This window comes from Alosa alosa, chromosome 9, assembly GCF_017589495.1.
Source record: "Alosa alosa isolate M-15738 ecotype Scorff River chromosome 9, AALO_Geno_1.1, whole genome shotgun sequence".
In the NCBI taxonomy this organism is placed as follows: domain Eukaryota; kingdom Metazoa; phylum Chordata; class Actinopteri; order Clupeiformes; family Clupeidae; genus Alosa; species Alosa alosa.
Genome location: NC_063197.1, coordinates 11,172,765 through 11,197,533, shown reverse-complemented (window position 1 = coordinate 11,197,533; position 24,769 = coordinate 11,172,765). Strand labels below are relative to the sequence as shown.

The window sequence follows — 24,769 nt, the reverse complement described above, 5'->3', positions numbered from 1 at the left end:
ATGTTTTCTATGAGTAAATTTTAAAGGAGGTTATATCATAGTTTGACTCCTATTGACCTTTCATTTAATGTGATGATGGGGATAACCATCTGTTAGAGTGCAGATTAAGGGGCCCGGAGGTAGAATGTGTGTGAGGGTGAGTGTGTGTGCTTGTGTGCATGTGTCAGACCCAGCTGCAGAGTACAGTGACAGAGGGTGTGTGTAAGTACAGTGACAGTGTATGTGTGTGTGTGTGTGCGCGAGTGTATGACTTTGTGTACAGTATGTAATGTGTACTTCTCTCTTGCCTGTTTCTTTTGTGTATAAACCTTTGCCTTACCCATCCCCAACAAACACACACACACACACACACACACACACACACACACACACACACACACACACACACACACACACACACACACACACACACACACACACCTTGTGTCCAGCCATGCCTGGGAACCCTGCAAACCCCGGCAGTCCTGGTGAGCCGTCTGCTCCTGGGTATCCTGCCATGCCTTTCAGGCCGGGAAACCCTGTAGGGCCCTGGGAAGCACAAGACACTGGGCTTGGTACACGTTTACTGTGCTAAGACCCCACTTTCCCTTTCATCTCCAGCCATCGTCTGGAACATCTTATAACATGACTGTCACCTCTACTAGTGACGCAGTGTGATTACAGTGATGACATGATATCTCACAGACTGTAAGAATGTTCATTTCTTTTCATTTACAATGACCATTGTTATTGAGTGCTTAGTACTCAGTTAAATTACTTTCAAGTACAAAGAGGACGGTGCTTTATTTGCATTTAAACGGAAACATTGAGCTCAAAGTATAAATGAACTTTCTAAATGAAGCTGCTGTCTACAGAGGTCACTCACCTCAACACCTGGACTTCCTGTCAGACCTTGAGCACCCTTCTTTCCTTCAGCTCCCTTTGAGTCCACACACGTGCACACACACACACACACACACACACACACACACACACACACACACACACACACACACAGGTGGTAGAAGAAACACAGTGAGAAAGTGACAAATGATCAACCTGGAATGAATAGCCTGATGAAAGAACTCAGCAGAATAAACAGGACCTGGGAGTCTCAGATTAAGTGGAAGATTGTGAGCACGTCCAGGTCTGCAGCCTCCAAAATCTGGATGCTAGCCTGCGGCCATGATGTGACAACCAGACGGAGTGACAGCAAAATCAGAGAGAAGTCACTGTGGACTGGCCCTGACTGGCCTTTCAGCCAGAGATTTAATGGTCTGGTGGAGAAGGCAGTCTGGAGCTTTTCGTTGTTGGCATAGCCAGCCTGAATATATTTAATTGGGACATCTGACCAGCATGTCACGTTTCTAACTCTTATCCCTTTCATGCATGGTGAATTACAATGAAAAAGCAGCAGATTAATAATAAAAAAAAAAAAAACAATGTTTTTAATCAATCAAGATTGTGCTACAATTAAACAGAGGAATTTCTTGTGGACTTCTTATGCTGGATGATTTGTTGATATGAGGTCACTGAAGTCAGAAAAGTTTTGTTTTATTTAAAATACAAAAATGATATGGTATTGGGGATTTTGAAGACCAGTGGCAAAGACAGTCACGATTCATTTCACAGGGCTTCACAGGATCCGATCTGTGCTGCTATTTGGTTTTTGGCCGACGTTACACAGCAGACATCGTCTGAAGCCCGACAAGTGAGGACAACTGTCAGAATGTGCTTAGGCCGTCTTGCCAAGTCAAATAAATCCACACTGGGCCTGTGCTGTCCCACAGGATACTCACTCGCCTCTGACTGGCAGGGACTCCACCTAACATGTTGGAGCGAGTCAAAAGCATTCAAATATCTATCTGATACCTCTCCCACCCGTCCAAAGGAAAGTTTTTTGGGCTCTAGGACATCATATATCAGGTTTTTTCCCTGCTCAATGGACATTATATAATAACAGACATTGAGTTTAAACAAGGGCGTCAGTTTGTTTTTAGAAGTGGTGGGGACAATAACCATAAGCTTGAGTGTGGTTTGAAAAGTGCGGGGTACCCTTATGTAAGCTATTCATCCATTCAACGCTGCATTACAATATGCTCAACAGTAGTGTTGCGCAGGTTAAGGTTTTTTAACATCCGCACCCACCCGACCTGTCAGGAGAGTCGATCTGCACCCATTCGACCCTAAAAAATATGCACTGATTAACTACCCGAACCTGACCCGAACCGACAAAAAAAAACAATGTCCCTATAGCCTAGGCTATCCTTTGCAGTTTATATTGAGGTAGAGACAATGCTTTCTTATTAACTAAACACTAAAACAAGAAGAATTTGCACTGTAGGATATGCTTCAACAAAAGGCCTTTTCACACAGAGATCACGCTAAATTTGCGGGAATAGGAGAAGTCTTATTGCCGCAACGTGTGTCTCAAAACGAGGTGAAAATTATTTGCAGGCCTGCTGATCTGTTCACATGATGCGGCATTTGGGGAGCCAGGAGGCAGGATCAGCTATAAATGTGACGTGCAACAGGGGCGTGTAGAGTGATAGTCGTAGGCCTTATTATGCGTGGGCCTTCAGATGCAGCAGGTGTGTGATTTCCAAAACCATGGCGGGAGAACCGACTGCACTTTGGTTAGCTTGCATTTGCTTTGCTGTTGCTTAGAATGTTGAATTCTTGCGATAGATGTCTTCAGACAATAAAAAGTAATTTGGAAGGGTAATAGTTGCCCCCTGCGTTGGCCGTGATTCCCCCTTTGAAAATCAGAGGTTCACAGGCTACTGTGGCCTTGGTCAGTGGCGCCGCCAGCCGTAATCCTGTAGCCTACGCACTGTGCGTACAATTTATTCATGAAATCATTCAATATTACAACAATAAAAATAGCTTGTGTACTGTCTTAATTGAAACATGCTTCACGCACAAATGATAGCCTAGGGCAAAGAGAATGGACATCTCATCTCAACATAAGGATACATTAGAAGATGATGATTATTGTAAACTCACACGACGTGATAAGCAGTTCTGGCGCTTAAAAACGCAACGTTCCATTCAGTCATAAATCATTCAAGCGTAGGCCTAGTGATCGTCATGAAAAGAAAACGGCAGCTTAATATTTTTCAGGTGTTTAACAGTAGGCCTAGGCGCACTGTTAGCAGTTATGCCGTAGGCAGTGAGATTATTAGGCATTGCATCCTGTCACTCTGTTTGGAACATCGCAGTTCGGGTTGATAAGATTCAGTTAATGCGAGTATGGGTCGTCTCAAACAGCAGAGTAGGAAAAGCAAATCCTAATTGTTAGGTTACCAATATCTGTCTTTTCTCTAGGCCTAGGCCTATCGGAAATCGCGACATAAGCTCATTGGTTTCTTTTTTCTTTTCTTTCTTGTTCGCAGGGTAGTGAAGCGATAATGCATTTAAATCAATGTACATCAGAGCCGATATGGCCAGATTTGCTGCTCTGTAAAGGTATTTCTGTCCCACCTAAATTTGCTGAATTACTTGCGAAGAAGCAAGACATCACATGTATCACACGAAAGAGCTTTTTCTCAGCTTTTAAACGATGTGGTTAGTTGTTGTGGTAAACGGTTCGCGAGAAAAGTAGCCTAACTTTAATTTAATCATATTTCCTACCCATTTATCTTGGCTTCGCAAACTTTCCCTCAACACATGACAAACCATATATCAGAATAAACTGCAGACCTTACCGAACACAAAGGTGTAATTAAAGTTTAAAGTTTTAATTAAAGTTTAAAGCACTCCCCTGTACAGTTCCAGAGTAATCCGGTTTTAAATTTGCAGCAATGTCTATATGCATGTCTCAAACTTTGGGGTTCACAATGTGTTTAAATTGTTCAATAGGCCTACATGATTTTATACCAGGCCAAATACAAAATAAATGTTACAAATATCGCCTAGATATCTGTAAACATTACAATCAGAGGATATACATATAGGGTAGACCGACGCTCATGAGTTCATGCTTTGTTTTATCGCTGGATTTTAGGATAGCCTATTATGGCAACCTACTGCATTCCGAGCTACAGTCAACTCTAGCAGGCATTAAATGACTGGAGGGTCGGGTGGGTGCGGATCGACTCTCCTGACTGGTCTGGTGGGTGCGGATGTTAAAAAACCATAACCGCGCAACACTACTCCACACACATCCAGGCAGGTGTGCATGCTGTGAGGATGTCATTGTGCGCGCCTATCGCATGGTTTAGACTCGATGATTTCGGTATGTGGGGATTTTTTCGGTCGCAATTGGTTTGCGTTTTTAGAAGTGGTGGGGACAAAATTCAAATTATAAATAGTGGTGGGGACATATCCCCTCCTTCCCCTGTAATCTACGCATATGAGTTTAAATATAGATGGGGTATTTTTTTTCGCAACACTCACTAGATATTTTCGCACAAGGTTCTCAGACAGCAATATATTGTTTACAGGCTGATGGAGGATGGAAAGGAATATGAAGTGCTGCTTAAATGTTACAATCTGAAGATATATTTAGCTTAAAAAAGGATTTGAGACAAAGACAGAGCATTGAAAGATTATTTCGAATAAACCATTAAAACATAACTTTCATGTCAGGAACCTCATTAATCTCATAGTGGGTGGCCATGAAAAATGTTCTTTGTCTCTGCGAGTGATCTTCTCAAACCAAAAGTATTTTCTAAATTTCTCTCTCTCTCTCTCTCTCTCTCTCTCTCTCTCTCTCTCTCTCTCAAGACAAAGAGATGGAAATATCATTAACTCTTTCAAAGGACAATTTCTTCTTTTTTGAGTTTGAGGGCATAGAACAGTCACCGTCAACTCTATGGGTTAATGTTCACTGTGGCTAGAAGTCAGTGCAGTGGCATCACAGAACATCCATCACTGAAGGCATGCTGGGACGGGACTGAGATTGCTTGGCGCAGGTGGCACATTTGCAGGGCTGTTACGTATGTGGAGGGGAAAGTTGGAACCCAAGGGCAAGGCTTACATCTGACAGCCCGGGAACAGGGCCACTTACCTGGGGTCCTCTTTCTCCTTTGGGTCCTTGTTCTCCGGGGCTTCCGGTTGACCCCTACAAAACAGACATCCGATTAATTTGTACAAGCGTGGCATTCTCATGTGGATATTGCCATAAATTGGCCGCGAAAAAAAAAAAAAAAAAAAAAAAAAAAAAAACACTGCCTTAACTAATCTCCTTAGGGCAAGTGAGTTCAGCCAAACTTTCAACCATGCGCATAGGCAGACAGACAAAAACAGATTAAATATCATAATCTAGCAAGCAACTCTGCCCTGACTGAAACTCTCCAAGTATGTGTGTGTGTGTGTCCAACACACAAGGCCTTTGCTATTGGTTTCTATCATGTTTGAGGATTAGCAGACATAGCAGTGTTAATGACAGCTGAAGCACAGTGCTCGCTACAAGCTAATCATAGCATGCACATATTCTGCATCCTGACCCAGTTTAAGTAAAGTGGGTCAAACATACTCGATGCCAGCTACATTTACTGCTTAATGAGAGACATGACCGCCATCGGTCTTGGAGGAGCTGCACACAGTTTGACTTACTGGGGGACCTTGCTGCCCGAGTGCTCCACGAGGTCCAGAAACGCCAGGGTGACCCTGAGGAAGAGACCCAAAGAACAACAAATATGAGAATATGTGTCTTTTACAAGCATTTTGTGTGGAATGTTCTTGAACAATATTGCATGTGTTGCACACTGTCTTGAAATGAAATTAAATAGAATGAAAATAACTGGTTGATTGAATCTGTTTCTATGTGCTGAGATTTAATGCAAAGAATACACAAATGTTTCTTTTTTCATTTAAATAAGGAGGGGTTCTGGTGCGTTGCTCTTGAACTCAGTTCTGCACATTTTAGGGGCCTACTGGGGACACAAACTGGAGAAGCGCTAGGGGAGGAAAATGAATTATTTCATATGGAATAATTAGTCACAGCAGCTGGAGGTACAGCCAGCAGCCTGCTGGGTTAGATGAGAAGAGAAGAGTGAAGGAATAAGGAGGTCCAGGCGTGCACACACACACACACACACACACAAGTATGCACACACTGTCACACACACACACACACACACATGCGTGCGCACGTCTGCACGTATGCACACACGGACGTGCACACACTGTCACACACACACACACACACACATGCGTGCGCACGTCTGCACGTATGCACACACTGTCACACACACACACACACACAAGTATGCACACACTGTCACACACACACACACACACTGACATAAGTAAATGGCGTTTGCTGCACGATGCACACACGGACGTGCACACACTGTCACACACACACACATGCCCGTGCGCACACACACACACACACACACACACACACACACACACACACACACACACACACACACAAAGCCTCTCAAACAACCACTAACACAAACACAATCTTCACAAACACAAGTAACTACACAACACACCCTCAACCTCTGAAACACACATGCACACATGCCCACAAACAGAAACACTCAAGCACACGGGTATACAAACAGTCAACCACACAGATATACAAACACACTGTCAAGCAGAGACTAAGGCTCACCTTGGCCCGATTCTGAAAGGGTTTTTTATTATGGTGGGCTGCAGGTGGATTTGACCAAATGGTTCCCATAAATTCAGCACTCAGCAGGAGGGCAACACCCTCCGGTCAGACGGTGGCCGGTTAAGAGAATTTTAATAGGGTCCTGGACCTCGTTCAATAACCGGCAAATAAATATTTCTATGAAGGGCTTTGAAATGCTTTCCAGCAGGGGCAGTGGAATATGCCTGCAGGAGGACTTAAACTTCCTCTTTTCTGTCTGCCCTTGTTTAAAAGGGATTCACCTGAGTTTACCCTGTGGTAGCTCACTCTACTCAGCTTTCATCTCATCAAACAGGCCCCATCACCAGCAAGTGCTGCACTCAAAAAAAGTGAGGCGTTACATGGCAGTGAGGAAGATTGATACGCTAATTGATGGTGGGAAAACAGCTAAACGTGTGATTATGAAACGCTCTGAATCTGGCTGCTTCTATGTTTCTCTCCATCCCTCATTCCAGCTCTCTCTCTTTCTTCATTTTACTCCCTCTCTCTCTATTACTCATACAGTGTGTGTGTGTGTGTGTGTGTGTGTGTGTGTGTGTGTGTGTGTGTTGTGTGTGTGTCTCTGTGTGTGTGTTAACAGCTGTATCATACTTTTGATCTAAACAGGTGATCTTTAAGAGGAACACGCCTAAGCCAGAGAGCAACAGGGTGTGAAGGAGAGAGTGATGGATGGTGTGGTATGTCAGGTGAGGGCTCTTTACCTGATAGCCATCATCCCCAGGATCGCCACGCTCTCCTCGCTCCCCGGGGGATCCCTGTCCAAACACGGACAGCATCAGTGCACAGAGAAAGGTTTCACATACCCCAGCACAGGGCACATGCACACACACACACACAGATACAGACACATGCACACACACACACACACACACACACACACACACACACACACAGATACAGACACATGCACACACACACACACACACACACACACACACACACACACAGATACAGACACATGCACACACACACACACACACACACACACACACACACACATACAGATACAGACACAGACACACATATCACTGTATTCATTTAATTTATACACACACAAACCACTTACTGCACTTACTCTTCACACACACACACACACACACACACACACACACACACACACACACATGATGCATACAGAGGTTCTGGTCTCAGGCTGATAGCCTGACCACTGTCTCCTCAAATAAGTCACAGCTTCGTTTGGTGAATAAGGCTGGGGAGAGACACTAGCTGGCTTTGTGCTTTTACAGACTCTTTAGGCCACAAGAGTACACCGCCTCCACCACACAATGGCAGGCTTTCTCTACAGGGCCTTTCCTCCACCTCTCTCCCTCTCTGTCTTCTTCTCTGTGCACACAGTCATTAACCACACCCAGTGGCGGAACAAGTCAGAGCCGGGCCGGGGGCGGGGCACATGACCGGGCCCTTTATTAAACTCATCATAACATAATTTTACAACATTGGCTACACATGCCTGTAAAAGCGGGTCTTACAAGCGTCCAGCATCCCGGAGAGCAACTATGTAATTTTGAAGTCCATCGAACGTTACATGAAGTGTAACCAAGAGAACAACAACAAAAACATTAGGCTACATGACCCCTAATAATAAAACAACAATATCGCAGCACTATTTGAAGGGCATACGACGAGCCTTGCGTTCCTTGAACTTCGTCCACGATGCTCTGTGTATGTCCATTTTCTTTGCTCTCTCATTCTCTATGGTGGTTTTAATGATCTTTAACTTGGAGAATGAGCGCTCAGAGGTTGCAAAGGTGACGGGGAAGAGTCAAAAAATAAAATTAGGGCGGTGCAAATCTCACTGAATGCCGAAGTTACTGCTGGGTGGTTGCATTGGCCCGGGTGGGGGGGGCTGTTTAGGGGCTCAAGCCCGAATCTCTTTCAAAAAAGCCCGACATATTTTTTTTTTTTTTTTTTGTATTCCAACAATTCTAATTTCTAATTTAACTTCCCATCGGTTTCTCTATAAATGTTACAAAATGTAGCCTACTTTTACTGAGCAAATATCCCTTACTTTCAAAGCCTAATATTGACAGATAATCTGATTTCCCACACAATGAGTTTAGGCAATGCCAGAGCCGAGATGCGGTCATAAACCTGTGGTCATAAACCTGCGGTCATAAACCATCTTACGTCATAAACCTGGCAGGAAAGTTCAGAGCGGCGCAGTCAGTTTAAACAGCAAGCCGGTAAGAAAAACTATTGTCAAGACATTATGCAATTAGGCTACTGTACCTCGGAATACAAAAATAAACTTCAGAAAGACAGAAAGTTTGTTGTACTGTATTCTGTAGTCTGTATTCTGTAGTCTCAATGACCGAATCAGTAGATATACCTGTTGTCAGTTGAGTTTGTTCAATTTATTGTAGGCTAGTAGCCTAGGCAAATATGAAACGGAGATGTAACGTGGCTACCGGCGGGATTTTGAACTTGCATGTTTCATGCATTTTAGGGCAAAAAAAATACCATGGGATTGATGTGTTCTCCATTTTAAGGAACATAATCAATGCGGGCGTGCACAGACAGCTCAGACACAGAAGCATATATAGGCCTAGGTTAAGCTACTTTCACTTTCTAGAAGCATTCATTAGGCTCGTAAAAGATACTTCATACCAAAACAACGATCAAACATTATCAAATGTATCATGGCGTGTTGTCACAAAAGACTTACTCAATTAGAAAATCGAAACCAAAATCATGCAGGCTAAGTGTAAGTGTTCTCTCATTGACGCCTGTAGGAGACAATATCGTTGATCCAATTTTGTATATTTGCACGTCGTAAAGTTCAATATGAGAGTTAAAATAAAGCCAGTCATACAGCAGAACATTTTATTCAATATTTTACACCTACTAAATCATCAAAGTAAATTTCAAAACTTTTTAGCAACCGTGAGTCATAACTCGTCCTGACTGGGGCAACCTATAATCCTAATACGTCCCGCTCTGATGAAAATGATTGAAAAGAAACCGTTTGCATGATCTTAGCTCCTCCGGCCTTGTGCCGTGGGAGAGGCCCGTCCCACCTTACCTGGAGGTGGGGGAGGGGCGCCCTCGCACCAGGCCGGGGGCGTGCCGCACCCCCTCAAGCTCCGCCCCTGACCACACCTGTTTCTTGATTGGGCAGCCGTAGTCTGGTGGCATGGCCTACAATTTATATCACGGTATAATTTGAAAAATGGATGAAAACCCGTATCCCGTATATCACGTATAATTTGACATCCCAGCCATGTGGCTGCTGTAGTGCTGGACTTAGAGTAAAATGGAACATTGTAAGCATTTACATTCTGAGTTGTAACAAATGCTATTTGTCAAGGTACAATGTCATATCCAAACAGTGGGATTTCCTGGAAGAGCCAAAAAGATGGACTCTGTATGCCACAGCACATTAATTCCCACCAGGCTGTAGTCTGAAATAATAACTCACGACGGGACAGGGCCGTGTTGCAGATAGACTAGACTGTGCGGGAAGTCTCTGCAACTTTACCAGAACAGGGCCTCCAGTGGGGAAAAAAGCAGTTCAGATCAGACCTGTGTATTACTGTTAGTGAGCTGATACGTATCAGACATTGAGATTAGAATAGCACAGAGGACTATTGTTCAGTTTTGCCATATTGACCACAATTCTGTGACTGAGAATTAGGGAGAGTCACGCTACTTTTGTTTTCATTAATTCATTCTTTGATACGTACTGTTCCTTTTTTTACCGAGGTTCCTTATTTGCCCCTGACCCAATTGCTCAACAACACAAAGAGCATTAATGGAGGTCAAAACCATAAATGCTAAAGTTAGCACTGGATTGTTTGAGCTGTCAGTGATGCTAACATTCAGCGCCTCTGGCAGCATGCATGGTGCAGATCTGACAAGCTCTGGCTTGGGCAGGGAGTGAGAGGTGGGAAGAAAGCAAGACCTACTGGTTCACCTAAGGGCCCTGGCGCTCCTGGAGTCTTGCTGTCCTCTCCTGGATAACCCTGGGAAGTATCAAAACAAACCTAACGTTAGCACAACACACGGAGGGGTGGAGGGAGGGGAGGGTTTCGCAACAGCAAGACATGGTGTGCCTCTAGAACAAGTGGCCCCAGGGTGTCCTATGGCTTTACATCGAGCATACTGTAATTCCTGAGATGCCAAATATTTGATGTATCGTTAGGTAACCATGAGATTGCATGTCTCCCCTATATAGCATAGCCCCTATAGTTAACGCAGTGTTATCATAGTTGGGAGCAAGGAGTTATTCCGGAAGGGAAAAAAAAAGTCATGGATTTACCTTTTCACCTTTAGGGCCTGGCAGGCCTGCGGGACCTGGCTTACCCATGTGGCCCTGAGATGAACAAAGGAAGACAACAGAGAAAGAGAGAGAGAGAGAGAGAAAGAGAGAAAGAGTATACAGAAGACAATTAAAGCAGACGAGACAACAGCAGTAAAAACAATCCAGTTTTTGTCCAAGTGGCATAGCTGTTTATGTAACACATATTAAAACACAACAGGTGTTGTGTGCTTGGCAGAGTGCCTATGTGTGTGTGTGTACGTCCTTGACCTGTGGTGTTCCCCAGGGGTCGATCTTGGGGCCACTATTATTCAACCTCTATATGCTCCCACTTGGACAAATCATTCAAAATAATTTGATTTCATATCATAGCTATGCAGATGGCACACAAATTTACTTTAGCTCTATCACCAAACAACTATGGTCCTCTTGAATCTATGTGTCAGTGTATAGAACAAATCAACACCTGGATGTCTCAAAAATTTTCTTCAGCTGAACAAAGAAAAAAACTGAAGTAATTATATTTGGTAAAAATGAGGAAAGACTTAGGGTTGCCACTCTCCTTGACACAAAAGGGTTGAAGGCAAAGGATACTGTTAAAAAACCTTGGTGTATTAATTGACAGTGATCTAAATTTCAACAGCCACATGAAAGCCGATAACTAAATCAGCTTTTTTTACCACCTCAAAAAATATTGTCAAACTCAGAGGGCTGATGTCAAAACATGACTTAGAAAAACTCATTCATGCATTTATCCTCCAGCAGGGTTGATTACTGCAATGGACTGTTCACAGGCCTTCCTAAAAAGACTATTAAACAGCTTCAGGTGATACAAAATGCAGCAGCTAGGACTCTAAAAAAACTAAAAGAACTGACCACATTACCCAATTCTTAAGTCCTTGCACTGGCTTCCAGTAAGTCACAGAATTGACTTTAAAAGCACTATTGCTTGTTTATAAATCAGTAAATGGAGCAGGACCTAAATACTTGTCAGACATGCTTCAGCAGTACACACCTTCTCGTCCTCTCAGGTCCCAGGTGAAAACCTGCTAGTAAAACCTACAGTTAGAACTAAACATGGTGAAGCAGCTTTTTTTAGCTGCCTATGCGGCTCAGCTGTGGAACCAACTTTAGGATGACATTAAAAGGCCCCAACTGTAGCCAGTTTTAAATCTAGACTTAAGACCAAACTGTTCTCAGGCGCTTTCTGCTAACTGTGCCGAAAGTTACAAATTCTGAATCTGCCTCGATAATTATTCTACTTTGTCTTTTATTACTTTTTTTACTACTTTTGCCTTTTTGTTTTTGCTTACTAATTATTCTTTATTTTTAAATGATTTTACCTTGTGTTTTATGTTTTCTTTTTATTATGATCTTTACCTTTTAACTACTCTTTGACTATATTGCCCTTCTATGCTTTTATTTGTTATTATCGTTTGGTTTTGTTTATGTAAAGCACATTGAATGACCTCTGTGTATGAAATGTGTTATATAAATAAACTTGACTTGACTTGACTTGACTTGTGTGTGTGTGTGTGTGTGTGTGTGTGTGTGTGTGTGTGTGTGTGTGCGTGTGTGTGTACATGTGAATGTGTTTGTGTATTGTCCTTGTACGTGCCTGCGTACATATGAAAATGATTTGTTCTCATAAAACAAGAGAGTAAAACGAGAGCTTTATATGTCCCTGTAAAAACCCCTAGTTAGTGAGTGATATGTTAACATGATGTGTGTGTGTGTGTGTGTGTGTGTGTGTGTGCCTGTCTGTATGCCTGTCTCTTCTTGTTCGGACATCTCGGTTGCTTAAGCGCCTTTGTTGATGCGAAGGAGGGCGGGCCAAGGACACAAAGACAGGTCTGTTTGTATTGAGGTTGACGCGAGAGAGCGAGCCACAGGCTTCCCTGGATCCTTCAATGTCAGCGGTCCCGCTGTGCGTTAACGTTTGGATGGTGAGGTGGAGAAATAGAGCGAACAGGCTTCTTGTGATTTCACTCAAGACTTGTTCAAGAACAGTTTATGGCATTACATTCTTCATAATCTTTTATTTTACGAGGTCTGAATCTGATAATGTCCAGCTGGTGCTCCACATCAAGAGCTGATCTGTGATTACTTTAGAGTAGAATGTAACATTAAATAACACGGTAGATTAGATTAGATTAGATTAGATAATATGTGAAGCGCCTTTTCACAAATTGATCAGTGGCTTTTGCTTACATGCTATGGCAGAGGTGTGCAGCTAAATGGAGTTATAATTCTTGTGTGGATTTGCACCTAGCAACATGTTTTTGTGTATGTGTGCATGCTTAATGGGCACATCAAATAAGTGTTTGCATATGTGTGTGTGTGTGTGTGTGTGTATTTTGTTGTGTTTGTGTGTGTGTTGGGGGGCAGTGTTAAGCTTACTGTGTATCCTTCCATTCCTGGCTCTCCCATGAGTCCCATCATCCCTGGCTGACCCTGAGGATGATGCAGAAAACAGAGACAAACGATCAGCTTGTTTGTTTTTGGTTCTGGCTTTTCATTACGACCTGAGTGGGTTTTCTAAATATAACCCCGGGGTGTTTACTGCCAGCTACGCTGTCTGCGCCCTCACGCTCTGTTTCGTAGAGAGAAAAGAACATCTATCTCAAGTGTCAAGGCCTGTTATAAAGCACCTCTTAGCACATACGGTTGGACTGAGGTAAATAGCTTCCTGTTACTATTTTTTTCCCATAGAGCTTCAGTTAAGTCTTTAGCAAAGAAAGGAACTGGATTTGACTTTGAAAATAATATCTGCTTAAATTTAAGCAACACACAATTGGATCGTGTGTCTCCAGCTCAACCGGCTTAGAAATCATTTCTTAGGTAATTGCCACAGGGAGAGATTAGCTTTTATGCTCTTAATCGTCCTTAATGGAATAAGAGAGAGGAGAAAGAAAAGATCAAATCAGTTATGGATAAAAAAAAAAAACACTCCATTTAGCAAAAGACCATTGGTAGGAGGGCTGCCAAGTCTTAGTAATGGAAGTCCTATTGACCTGCTGCTGCTAAGTCAGTTGTTTAGTCTTTGGGAGAGCGATTTGGTTGAAGCCACACAAAAGAAAAGCCCCCTTTGTTGCATCACAGAGCCAGTAAATGAGTTAAGCTACGCACAGAAAGCAGCTCGGAACAACTCATTAGCCCACACTGGACACTTCAAAGCTGGGCTCCAATCCCATCCTACACCATCCTATCTTTCTACACCCCCCCCCCCCTCCAAAATCACATGTGCATCACCAAACACTTGCATTTGAGCTGGCCAAATAATGAACAAAAATGCAACTCTGTCCCTCTCCCTTTCTCTCTCTCTCTGTTCCAGGTGAAAGTAAAAATAGAGCCGAATGATCTAAGGGGTTTCTGGCTCTGGTGGCGAAGGTTTCTGGAAATGAGAGTGTCAGGACTGGCTCAGTGCCCTGTTGGGGTAAGCAGAGCAACTAGGGGCACAGCGGGTCAGAGGAGGTGGAAACCGAACTCAACTCACCAGAGGGCCTCGCGTTCCTCGGGCACCCTTTGGTCCGCTCTCGCCAGGCTGTCCAATCAGTCCGTGGTCGCCCAACTCGCCCAAGGCGCCTGGAGGTCCCATTTCACCCTGTGGTATGCAAGTAACAGATAAATAGATAGATAGATAGATAGATAGATAGATAGATAGATAGATACTTTATTGATCCCCAAGGGGAAATTCAAGAAACAAACAAACAAACAATGCTGAAGCAAATCAACACCTAGGATTAAAGAGTCACACTGAGCGGATTGCTGATAGGCTTCTTGGATTACAGGAGGAATTAGGAAAGCAAGGCTTCTTAACACTAATGTATGAAAGGTGAGAACACAGCGTAGTGGGGAGGAATGGACGTAAACCGAAGACCCAGACCTGGCTAACACACCATGCAAGACAAATACCAGAGTTTTAAATGCAGTATTAAAAGAAACGCTCATTTGATGTTCTTAACACATGCTTACTGTGGGAAACTTTTTGCTGAGTCATCATCACTTACCTTTTTTCCAGGACGTCCGCGGTTTCCCGGGAGTCCTTGTTTCCCCTCTGGTCCCTGGTTAAGAAAGAACATACAGTAAGACTGTTGTAATACCTCAAAGTCACTGGCACAGAGCCTTGATCTAGCACTCAATGACTGGCCATCAGTGTAATCAAGCCAGTCAGACTAGCATTAGTCATGGCCGCCTAATATAACAGAGGAGTGCCTCCTACTGGCATACACGCACTGTTTCCTGGGAGAGAACGTCATTTTGGTTTTGTTTACTTAGCTAAGCTTGGACAATTATGAAGAATTGGATGTGATTTGGAAACGTGATGCACGCAATGGAAGACATCCAAACTAGAGATCTAGTGTTTCAGACGCTGCCTTCAAAGGGTTTAAGCCAAGGGAGCTGCCACTAGAAGACATATGCGAGTGTCTGTGAGGAGGATACATGCTTTTTTTTGCAATTTGGCATATGAATTGCTTCATCAAAATCATCTCTATGTCCCTGGCAATGTTGTGGCTTACCGGAAAGCCTCTCTTCCCTGGCTCACCGGAGGGTCCAGGGGGTCCGGGGTCACCCGCCTCTACCCTTTCCCCAACCTCTCCCATGGGCCCTCGTTCACCTGGGTCTCCCTGGAAATCCAACCAACCAAAGATCAACCAAGCAATGAAATCTAATGAAATCATCAGTATACTGCAAATAATTATTTAGTGATTATAGAGCATCTTTAGATTTCTTATAGAGGCTATCTTTAGATTCAACTCAATACAAATTAGCCAGTGGGTTGAACTGCACTGGTATCTGTCATGTAATGGGTGGAAGACCCCACAGTGAGCTTTTGTCTGGTTACCTTATGTCCATCCTTTCCCTGGGGCCCATCTTCACCGACCGGACCAGGAGGCCCCTAAAACACACGCACGCACGCACACACACACACACACACACACACACACACACACACACACACACAAACACACACACATATTGATGTCATGGCTTAGCTTTGTGTTTTAATAAATGTCATATGCACCAGAAACATTCATGTTTAATGATCCTTGACACATGTAAACATAAACATGATTGAAATCAAGTCATGCCTAAATGCTATGGAAAGCAACTTGCTTTGAACCAATATATCTCAAGAAGACCTCTGTGTATGTGTGTAATTTGGTTTAATCGGAAAAATCCTCTTCATCTGTACTGTTAGATGAAGGCCAGACCCCACTGAGAATCTGAAAAGGCCTCTTGTTAGTTAAACTGGTTATCCAATTTTTTTTTGTGCTGCCTTTCTGGAATTTGAACAATTACAAGGACACAATATCCCATAGTCCAGGAAGAAAATAGCCCCGCTAAGGCCAAAGATATTAGTGTCAATACCAAATGTGCAATAAAAACAAAAGTCTGTTTGAACAATTTAGACAAACAAAGGACTGAGCTGGGTCACTAAGAACCCCTGTGTCTCTAGATGGCAGGGGAGAGAGTAAGAGAGAGATAGAGATAGAGAGAGAGAATTAAAGAGAGGGAAAGCAAGAAGACCCTTTCGATTCAAAGTGTTTGAAATGAATTAATACAACGCAGGCAGTCCAGTCCCGCAGCCCTGTCTGTAGGCCAGATTAGGCCTCTGCCGTCAGAATCCAGCAGAGCAAATATACAGACGGCTCGTGTTCGCCCAAACACAAGTGTGGAGGATAATCCCCGCTGTGGGGGCGAAGGGGGTGTGTGTGTGGGGGGGTACTCACCCTCATCCCTAGTTGGCCTTGCTCACCCTCCTGTCCTGGTGGCCCCATATCGCCCTGAGGGACACCAAACACACACACACACACACACACACACACACACATTTCAGCAGACGGTCTCGCTAACTTGACAGAGCATGTCACTTAATTAGGCTGAGGAATGATCAACAATCCTGGGCTTTCTTTTCAGAGCTATGAGGTTTTAGTTTATGCAAAGCTAACAAATGACGGTCTTAATTAGTCCAAGTTTTGAGTGCACAAAATAGTACTGTCATGGAATCTGGGTCATGCAGTCGTACATTCCAGTAGAAGCAGTAGCATCGCTGCTGCTCGTGGGTCATAGATTAGAATGCGAGTCTTGCTGGTTATAAGGGTTCTAAAAAGCTCACCTTCACTCCGGGTTCTCCAACAGGACCTTGTTCCCCTTCTGGACCAGGGGGTCCCTGTGAAAAGGAGGAGAACATGACTTGAACATGACATATTTTTATTGTGAGTGATAAAGGTTTGACTTGACACAGGTCTTAACAGCTTGACCAAGGATCTACTCTCTGACCTGACCCTTTAATGCATCCTTGGCTGTTGCCATGAATAGCTAAAGATCATTGCATACCAGTGTGTGTGTGTGTGTGTGTGTGTGTGTGTGTGTGTGTGTGTGTGTGTGTGTGTGTGTGTGTGTGTGTCCAGAGTTGGGCAACTGTAAATGTGGCATTCATCATTGCGAAGACTGGTGTGACTAATGGCGTAACACAGTATACTATACATGATATATGCATGCTCCTGACCATGTAGAGTTAGACTGAGAGAATGTCACTGTGATGGTCACCTCTAGGCCTTGGTCTCCATCAGGTCCAGCATCCCCTGGTGGTCCCTTGGGGCCCTGTATTATAACCACAAACAGAACATCATGTCTTTGGATAGGCACCTATCATGGACACTGTGTTATAACAGACCAGTTCAACAAGTACACTGAGATTGCTTCCCACAGAGAAGGACAGAGGACATATTTGAAATGTGCTGACTCAACTAAATAATTTGGATTCAAGCTTGCTGTTCTTGGAGCTGTTGAGATGCCGAAACCTGGAAAATAAACCAGCTTTTGTTTGTGTGTGTTTGTATGTGTTTCTCTTTCTCTCTCCCCCCTCTCCCTCTCGTCCTCTCTATCTCTCTGTCTCTCTCTCTCTCTCTCTCTCTCTCTCTCTCTCTCTCTCTCTCTCTCTCTCTCTGTGTATGTTTGAGTGTGTCTGTAAGGGCAAATAGCAATATTTTCCCATAATATTCATCATGACAAAGCAATGTTGATGATTTTAAGGAAAACCACACACTCTGTGTGTGTATGTGTGTGTGTGTGTGTGTGTGTGTGTGTGTGTGTGTGTGTGTGTGCTTACATGTGCCTGTGTGTGTGGCCATGTGTTTGTGTCTATAACTGTATGCACATGTGCATGTGTGTATGTGAGTGTGTATGTGTGTATGTGTGTGTGTGTGTGTGTGTGTGTGTGTGTGTGTGTGTGTATGTGTAATGTGTGTCTATGCATAAGTTATTACTTGTGTCTGTAACTCTGTGTGCACATGTGCATGTGTTCCCATCTCTCCTCACTGGAAAATCAGTAGGGCGGTATCGGCACACTACATGTGCTGCAGAGTGTCTGCGGTTGAGCATGTCTGTGCTGATTAATGAGGAGGGATCTTGTAAAAGCCTTTGCAACCTAATCTTATGTGCATATGTGCATAGGCTACTAGATAATATCTAATCACTAGATAGGTCCATATGTCTTCATTTGTGGGTACATTGGTGAGATGTGCATGTGTAGGAACATGAGAAAGATACCAACGGGGTCATTCTGCATCAAAGCACTACCAACCCCAATTACAGTGTTCTACAAACCTGCCCCAGACAGCTGATTAGCCCAGCAGGCAGTTAAACAGAGTGGCCGAGGTGTTGACACACTCCTCTGAGCGCAGGAAACACATGCCGTGCCGGGCGGGGTGTTCACTCATTCATTTAGAGGTATCGCTATGAGCTCCAGTTATGCTTTGTGTGTGTGTGTGTGTGTGTGTGTGTGTGTGTGTGTGTATGTGTGTGTGTGTGTGTGTGTGTGTGTGTGTGTGAATGTGTGTGTGTGTGTGTGTGTGTGGGGTGGAATGGGCCTTGTCACCCTGGCTCTTGCCGTCTGAGCACAGCAGTTACTGGAACTGGATTCAGATGGAAAAAATGCTCCACATTGACAAAGAGAAAAATGTGGTAATGTTGTAAACACTTACCGCAGTTAAAATAAATAGATGTGGTTTGCAATAATGTTGGAAAATCTCAAATGATTATGAACCATGCTGACAGACTGCGAGGAATTCTAAACTCAGTACTCCTCTGTATGCAATATCATTGTGTATACCAGTGTTTTTCAACCTTTTTTGTGCCATGGCACACTAACATCCTGTGTGAAGAAAAAAATAAACATACCATAGCCTTAAAATTTCAAATAATACACAGATATGGCCTTATTATTAGTGCAATCATACAATCAATCAATGAGTGCATGTGGTTACAAATTCTTTGATGCAAGAGTTGCTTTTCTGGACCAGTGAGGGACATTTGGGTAATTTTCTGCGGCACACCTGATAATCTCTCACGGCACACTAGTGTGCCCCGGCACAGTGGTTGAAAAACACTGGTGTATACCATACTTTATGATGAGTAAGAGGCTGGAAATCAGTATGGCACCTACATGTGGTGTAAGTTATTAAATAAACATAATGTCATGTTAAATATCAAATTAATTTAATGTCGAATTGTATTTAAATTGGTAAGGAAAATTGATGGGCAGCATTAACAGACTTTATCCTTGTGGTGATGTGATAACAGCTTAGCTATATTGCTACATACAGTGCCTATAAAAAGTCTTCAGCCCCATTCTAAAGTTGACTAAAAAGAAAAAAAAAAAGCATCATTTTGCAAATGGATCTTTAATTGGAGCCTTAATTAAAAAAAATGAGGAAAAATCCAACCTTTAATGAATACTTATGCACCCTGTATTTTAATAAAGAACATTTATTTATTTACGATACATTATTCATTTACAAAGAAAATTGGTGTCCTTAAAGGTTGGATTTTTCCTCATTTTTGTAATTAAGCCATTAAGATCCATTTCCAAAAGATGTAGCTGAAGTTATGTCTATGGTGAGCCCTTTGAAGATTACTGTGATGCTGCTTCAAACAAGTTCAACACCACTTCATCTGTGTGTTTTTGTTCTAGCGACCAATACATATTCAGGAAACTGTGTGTGACATTTCCCACAGTGATACATCAATATACTTTGTGTTTACACGGTTGGATGGAACAGAATGAATACAACTGTCTGAGACCAGAGACCATTTTCAGTAATTAGAGCATTCATTAGGGTCCGCTCATGTCATAACATCCATGCAGACACCCATACAGATTGCATGTGAGAGTCAGGGTGTGGTGCAGTGTTATACTCACAGGTTCACCTTGGGCTCCTCTTTCTCCTGTGTTGCCTACAATGCCTTGCTTACCCTGTGAGACAGACACACAGAGCAGTATTAAACCCTCTTTATCTGGTACCCTCAGGTAAAGTTGGTGTTTAAGGTGGATTCGGTGGTGGTTTGACTTTTAGCAAGTTTAATGTTAAGTTCACTCTTTCATGTGGTGGTGGGGCAAATTTTGTTTTGTCCAGAATACAAAAAAGTAAAATGCATTAAATGTGTAGGTTGATGGAACAACTGTACTTCACTACACCATATTGAAACTAGGCACATGGCACGGAAAAACAGGTGATATTTAACACTTCTCATACAATCTCACGTCCATTAATTAATGCGTGCTAATCTACAGGGGAAGAGAATCTATGTATCCCAAAATTAGAATCAAAATATTTTTCTAAACCAGTGGTCCAAAGTAGTGCCCACGCACAGCAAAATCTATTGGCAATCCATTTCTTACTGTTACTGAATTAGAGCTTGACACCGAACTGAATCTCACGCTCAATAACAGTTCATTAAGGCAATCGGATCTAGAGAGGGAAAAAGAGCCTGTCTGTTGGGGGCCTAGAGGCCAACTCTTGACACCTTGTGGCAAGCTTAAAGGCTTTATCAGCCTAATGCTCTTAATATGCTTTCTGCCTCTATTAAATATCATTCCAAATAAAGCCTTTGAAAGGCTTCCAGGGCCCTATCTCCGCTGGACAGGCCTAATGGGATGTAAACCACTAATCTCTCATCACTAAGAGCTCCACTTGCACTGGACCTCAAGCCTTTTCGCCTGTTTAGTTTCCATCCATCCCAAAAAAGGACAAGCTGGAAACAAAGCAGACCCAGCAGGGGCCAGCTTGAGCTGTCTTTTTTTCTCTCCTCTCTCTCTATCTCTCTGTGTGTGTTTCTCTTTCTGGCCGCCCAGCAAGGATGAGGATGATTGAACTTCCTGCCTCTGGCGTTTTTGTATGTCTCTCTCTCTATCTGTCTCTCTCTGTCTGTCTCTCTGTCTCTTTCTCTTTCTGTCTGTCCCTATCTTTCATCGGTGTATCTTTTATGAAGACAGTCGTTCTGAACTTTAATAACCAGGCTTGCATTTCCATCCAAAAATATTTAGGACAAGCCTTATCTATATTTGCATAAACCATGGCTGGTAACTGAGCGCAACTCAATAAGACAAAAACATGTAGGAAGACCCAGATGGTCTGTGCCAAGTTTTTGATCAGAACAGCCAAAGGAATGCCCCTACTGTGTGTAATGGCCCACAGTGGAATGTCTCCCATTTTTGTTCTCTGTGTCTCGAGGGACACACTGCACCAAATGCTTTCTGCTTTATCTCCTTTCAGACAGTTTCTTGTCGAAAAAACAGACCATATAACCATGGTGATTTCAGAGCTGAATTTATAGAGTGGTCAAATGTAGAGTAAATCACGGCACAACGCTGCACGTAAGCTCTAATTAGCCTTCTTGGTCGTCTCCAAACAAACTGTAAATCCTGTCCCTCTTCTGATAGCTCTCATTACCAAACATATGTTTGGACATGTAAAAATAAAGGCGCATTTAATGGGGTATACTGACCGTGGAATGAGCTCATATACCTGAAGTAAAAATGACATAATGACGGAGTATTCATAGCTTTCCGCTATACTTCAATATATCCTGCAGGACAGCTGCTGAGATGATCCCATATAAAGTACTGATGCGCAGCCTTGGCCTTGACTGAATTCCTCTAAATGCGACTTGCCAGTTGCAACATAGCATGTCGCTCAGACTAACACTAGAGGGCGCTATAACTCCAGGAGACGAGTGGTAATGCATGATGGAGAGAGAGCGAGAGAGAGAAGATGCAAACTGGATTGAGGGTGCGAGAAGGAGGGGGCGAGTGAGTGAGCGAGAGAAGAAAGGAGTGGGGAGAAAAGACAAAGAAGAAATTGGGTCTTTCGGCCAGTTTGCTGGAGGATCTGTGTTGATGTTAATCGTTTCATTACGCTGGTAAACAAACGGCACGGCTCGGGGACTGGTCTGTTCTGCTCTCTGTGAGTTTAAGACAATGCGTGAGTGTTGTTTCATCGGGGCCAGCCAGGGTTTAGGCCGCAGTCACTGAACTGTCATCATATCCCCCACTGTCACTTGAAAAACGAGCTTACAAAAGCACTAGAGAGGAGAAGAGAGAAGGAGAGGAGAGGAGAGGAGAGGAGGTGGGGACGACTCAAGGATGGGTCCCTGCTGCTGGGGCGATGCGGGCTCTCCGCAGGTCAGCAGATATGCGGGGTAGTTAGAGAAGACAATGAGACTGTCCTCTCCTTTCTGTTTGAGATGCAACAGGAAAAACACACCTTTCAGATGCAGCTTTTGCAACTTTCAAATGGAACAAATGCCATAAAACATGCCATAATAAAGCCTGCCCCATGTTTACCCAGAGCATTGAAACATTGAATCTTTCTTGATGCCCACACAAGGCCTTTCCAAAGAACAGCAGTCCAAGAGACGCTAGCCAAAGCTGGAGCCTAGCAAGTGCACACAGGTATGCGAGTGTTCTTCAAGGTTAAGGAACTATGAATGACACAAATGCACCCACATCTGTGCCAAGACAACGGGTGGAACAAACGAACAGCTGGAAGACGTGAAGTCAGCAGCCAGCACACTGTTTGAAGAGGGGAGGCGTCCCAACTAATCTCTGCAGCCAGCACACTGTTTGAAGAGGGGAGGCGTCCCAACTAATCTCTGCAGCCAGCACACTGTTTGAAGAGGGGAGGTGTCCCAACTAATCTCTGCCAACTTTTGAACTCTGCAGGTGAGTAAGAAGCTAGTTCTGATTGATGTGAGATCTTAAATGGTTTGGGCACCCCCCTCCCCTTCCAAAGCACACACATACACACACACATACACACAAACACACAAACAAACACACAAACAAACACACACATACACACACATACACACACACATACACACACACACAAGCACACCTGTACAGACATACGCATGTATGCACACGCACACACACACACAAACACACACACACTGAGGTCAAAGAGTTTGGATCTTGTAATTGGTGATACACACCCACACCCAATTCACAAAGGCACCCCTACACATATACACTAGCCCATTGCCTATGTATGTGTCCTATTACATACTTGGGGCTCTATCGTGCGTCCCAGCGCAATTGACTTTGTATCACGCTTTTGTCTTTCCTATTTTGCAGTCAGCGCATATTGGAATTTTCCCTCCACAGGTACATGCCTGTAAATTAGGGAATTTGATTGCGCCCATGGGGGCGGTTCAGAAAAAGAAAAGGCGGTTCCGGTAAACGTTCACTGTTGATATTTTGCAGTTTCAGAAAACAATTCCGCCACAGACCAGGAACTCCCTGGTCTAAAGTCTGTCAAATGCAGATGCTGGCATGGATGACCAAATGCAGAATGCGTTGCACATTTTAAGGCACAGATGGAAACATTCAAAGCCTTGATAATATTTTGGTCCATTTCCAGGCCATTGGTGACCTAAAAATTTAGTAGCCTATATAGTACAACACATGCAATATCTTTACAACAACAACGCCTAATTATGACCTATTAATTTGGACAACTTTATACAGCCCTATAAAGGCTAAAGTTACCTTCGAGGGAAATCAGTGTGGTGTCCATTAAGATGCGAAAAAAATAGGCATAAATCTAACGTACACATTTTCACGAATCAAGGATGTGTTGATGACATAAATTAGGAAATATTAGATGACTTAAGGAGACGTGATGTTGAATTGCATGCCGATGCCATTTAACCCAAATGCCCCAGTGGCAGTACGGGAGAGAAGAGATTAACTGACATAAGATATGCATTGTCTATAGAGAGGTAATGTTTAAAGATTACATTGTACATAGCAAAAATATCACCATGCATTCATAATCTCGTGATTCAGTGAGAGTAATCCCAAAACATCGGAAAGTATGTCTTTGTGACAATTCTGTATTACATTTTGTCAAGAGGAAAAATCAATAGCTGACCTTTCCTAACTGAACAGTAAAATTATAGCGCTATAGACGCTCCTGGCTGCGCCTGGCAAATATGCCACCATAATAGCTATCAGCTATGGAACAAGCGTGCCGGTTGTTAAAGGGAATGTGAGATGACGCCCTGATTGGTTTATTGCACGTTACGCCCAAACCACACCCATGATTAATGTAGCTACTTCAGACCACCCCATTTTAGATAGGCGCAACAGTCAAATATCCCGCCGGTAAAATAGCATCAGTGCCCAAGATCTGCCGCCCACAAAGTGACTTGCGTTTTGCGCAAATACACTTCCGTTTCAGACCGTTAAAATATAGCCCAGATCTGATCTTGAAATCGGTGATAAATGGCTCTAAGAGCACTCAACTGCATTTCACACTGCAACATTAAATCTTCCCTGCTCACAATCTAGACAAACAACGACAATTAAAGTAAAGATTTAAAAAAAAAAAAAATTCTCAAGACAGATCAAAGTATCTGGATTGGTACTTACCGGACTGCCAGGTGGCCCTCTCTTCCCCGGACCTCCCGCCTTGCCCTGCGGAAGCACACAGCATGAGGTGGACAGCAGAAACGACAGTGAACGGTGACGTGTAGGTCAGTGACACAAGCTAACATTACTGGTGTAGTGGAGGTCAGTTACAGTGTAACGACGGGGCAGATTAATCTCA

General features: G+C 43.4%; 1 protein-coding gene across 2 annotated transcripts in view; it reads right to left on the bottom strand.

Moving 5' to 3' along the window:
* Positions 1-24,769, bottom strand: part of LOC125300839 (collagen alpha-1(XXIV) chain) — a 108,186-nt gene that overhangs the window by 12,658 nt on the left and 70,759 nt on the right. For both annotated transcript variants that reach the window (XM_048252977.1, XM_048252978.1), the window contains 17 exons: positions 24,592-24,636; positions 20,077-20,130; positions 17,424-17,477; positions 16,990-17,043; positions 16,604-16,657; positions 15,715-15,768; positions 15,389-15,496; positions 14,879-14,932; positions 14,365-14,472; positions 13,269-13,322; positions 10,869-10,922; positions 10,516-10,572; positions 7,291-7,344; positions 5,539-5,592; positions 4,991-5,044; positions 866-919; positions 421-528 (listed from right to left, as the gene is read on the bottom strand). In XM_048252977.1, the coding sequence (XP_048108934.1) occupies positions 421-528; positions 866-919; positions 4,991-5,044; positions 5,539-5,592; positions 7,291-7,344; positions 10,516-10,572; positions 10,869-10,922; positions 13,269-13,322; positions 14,365-14,472; positions 14,879-14,932; positions 15,389-15,496; positions 15,715-15,768; positions 16,604-16,657; positions 16,990-17,043; positions 17,424-17,477; positions 20,077-20,130; positions 24,592-24,636 (1,074 nt within the window). The remainder of the gene's footprint in view (positions 1-420; positions 529-865; positions 920-4,990; positions 5,045-5,538; positions 5,593-7,290; positions 7,345-10,515; positions 10,573-10,868; positions 10,923-13,268; positions 13,323-14,364; positions 14,473-14,878; positions 14,933-15,388; positions 15,497-15,714; positions 15,769-16,603; positions 16,658-16,989; positions 17,044-17,423; positions 17,478-20,076; positions 20,131-24,591; positions 24,637-24,769) is intronic.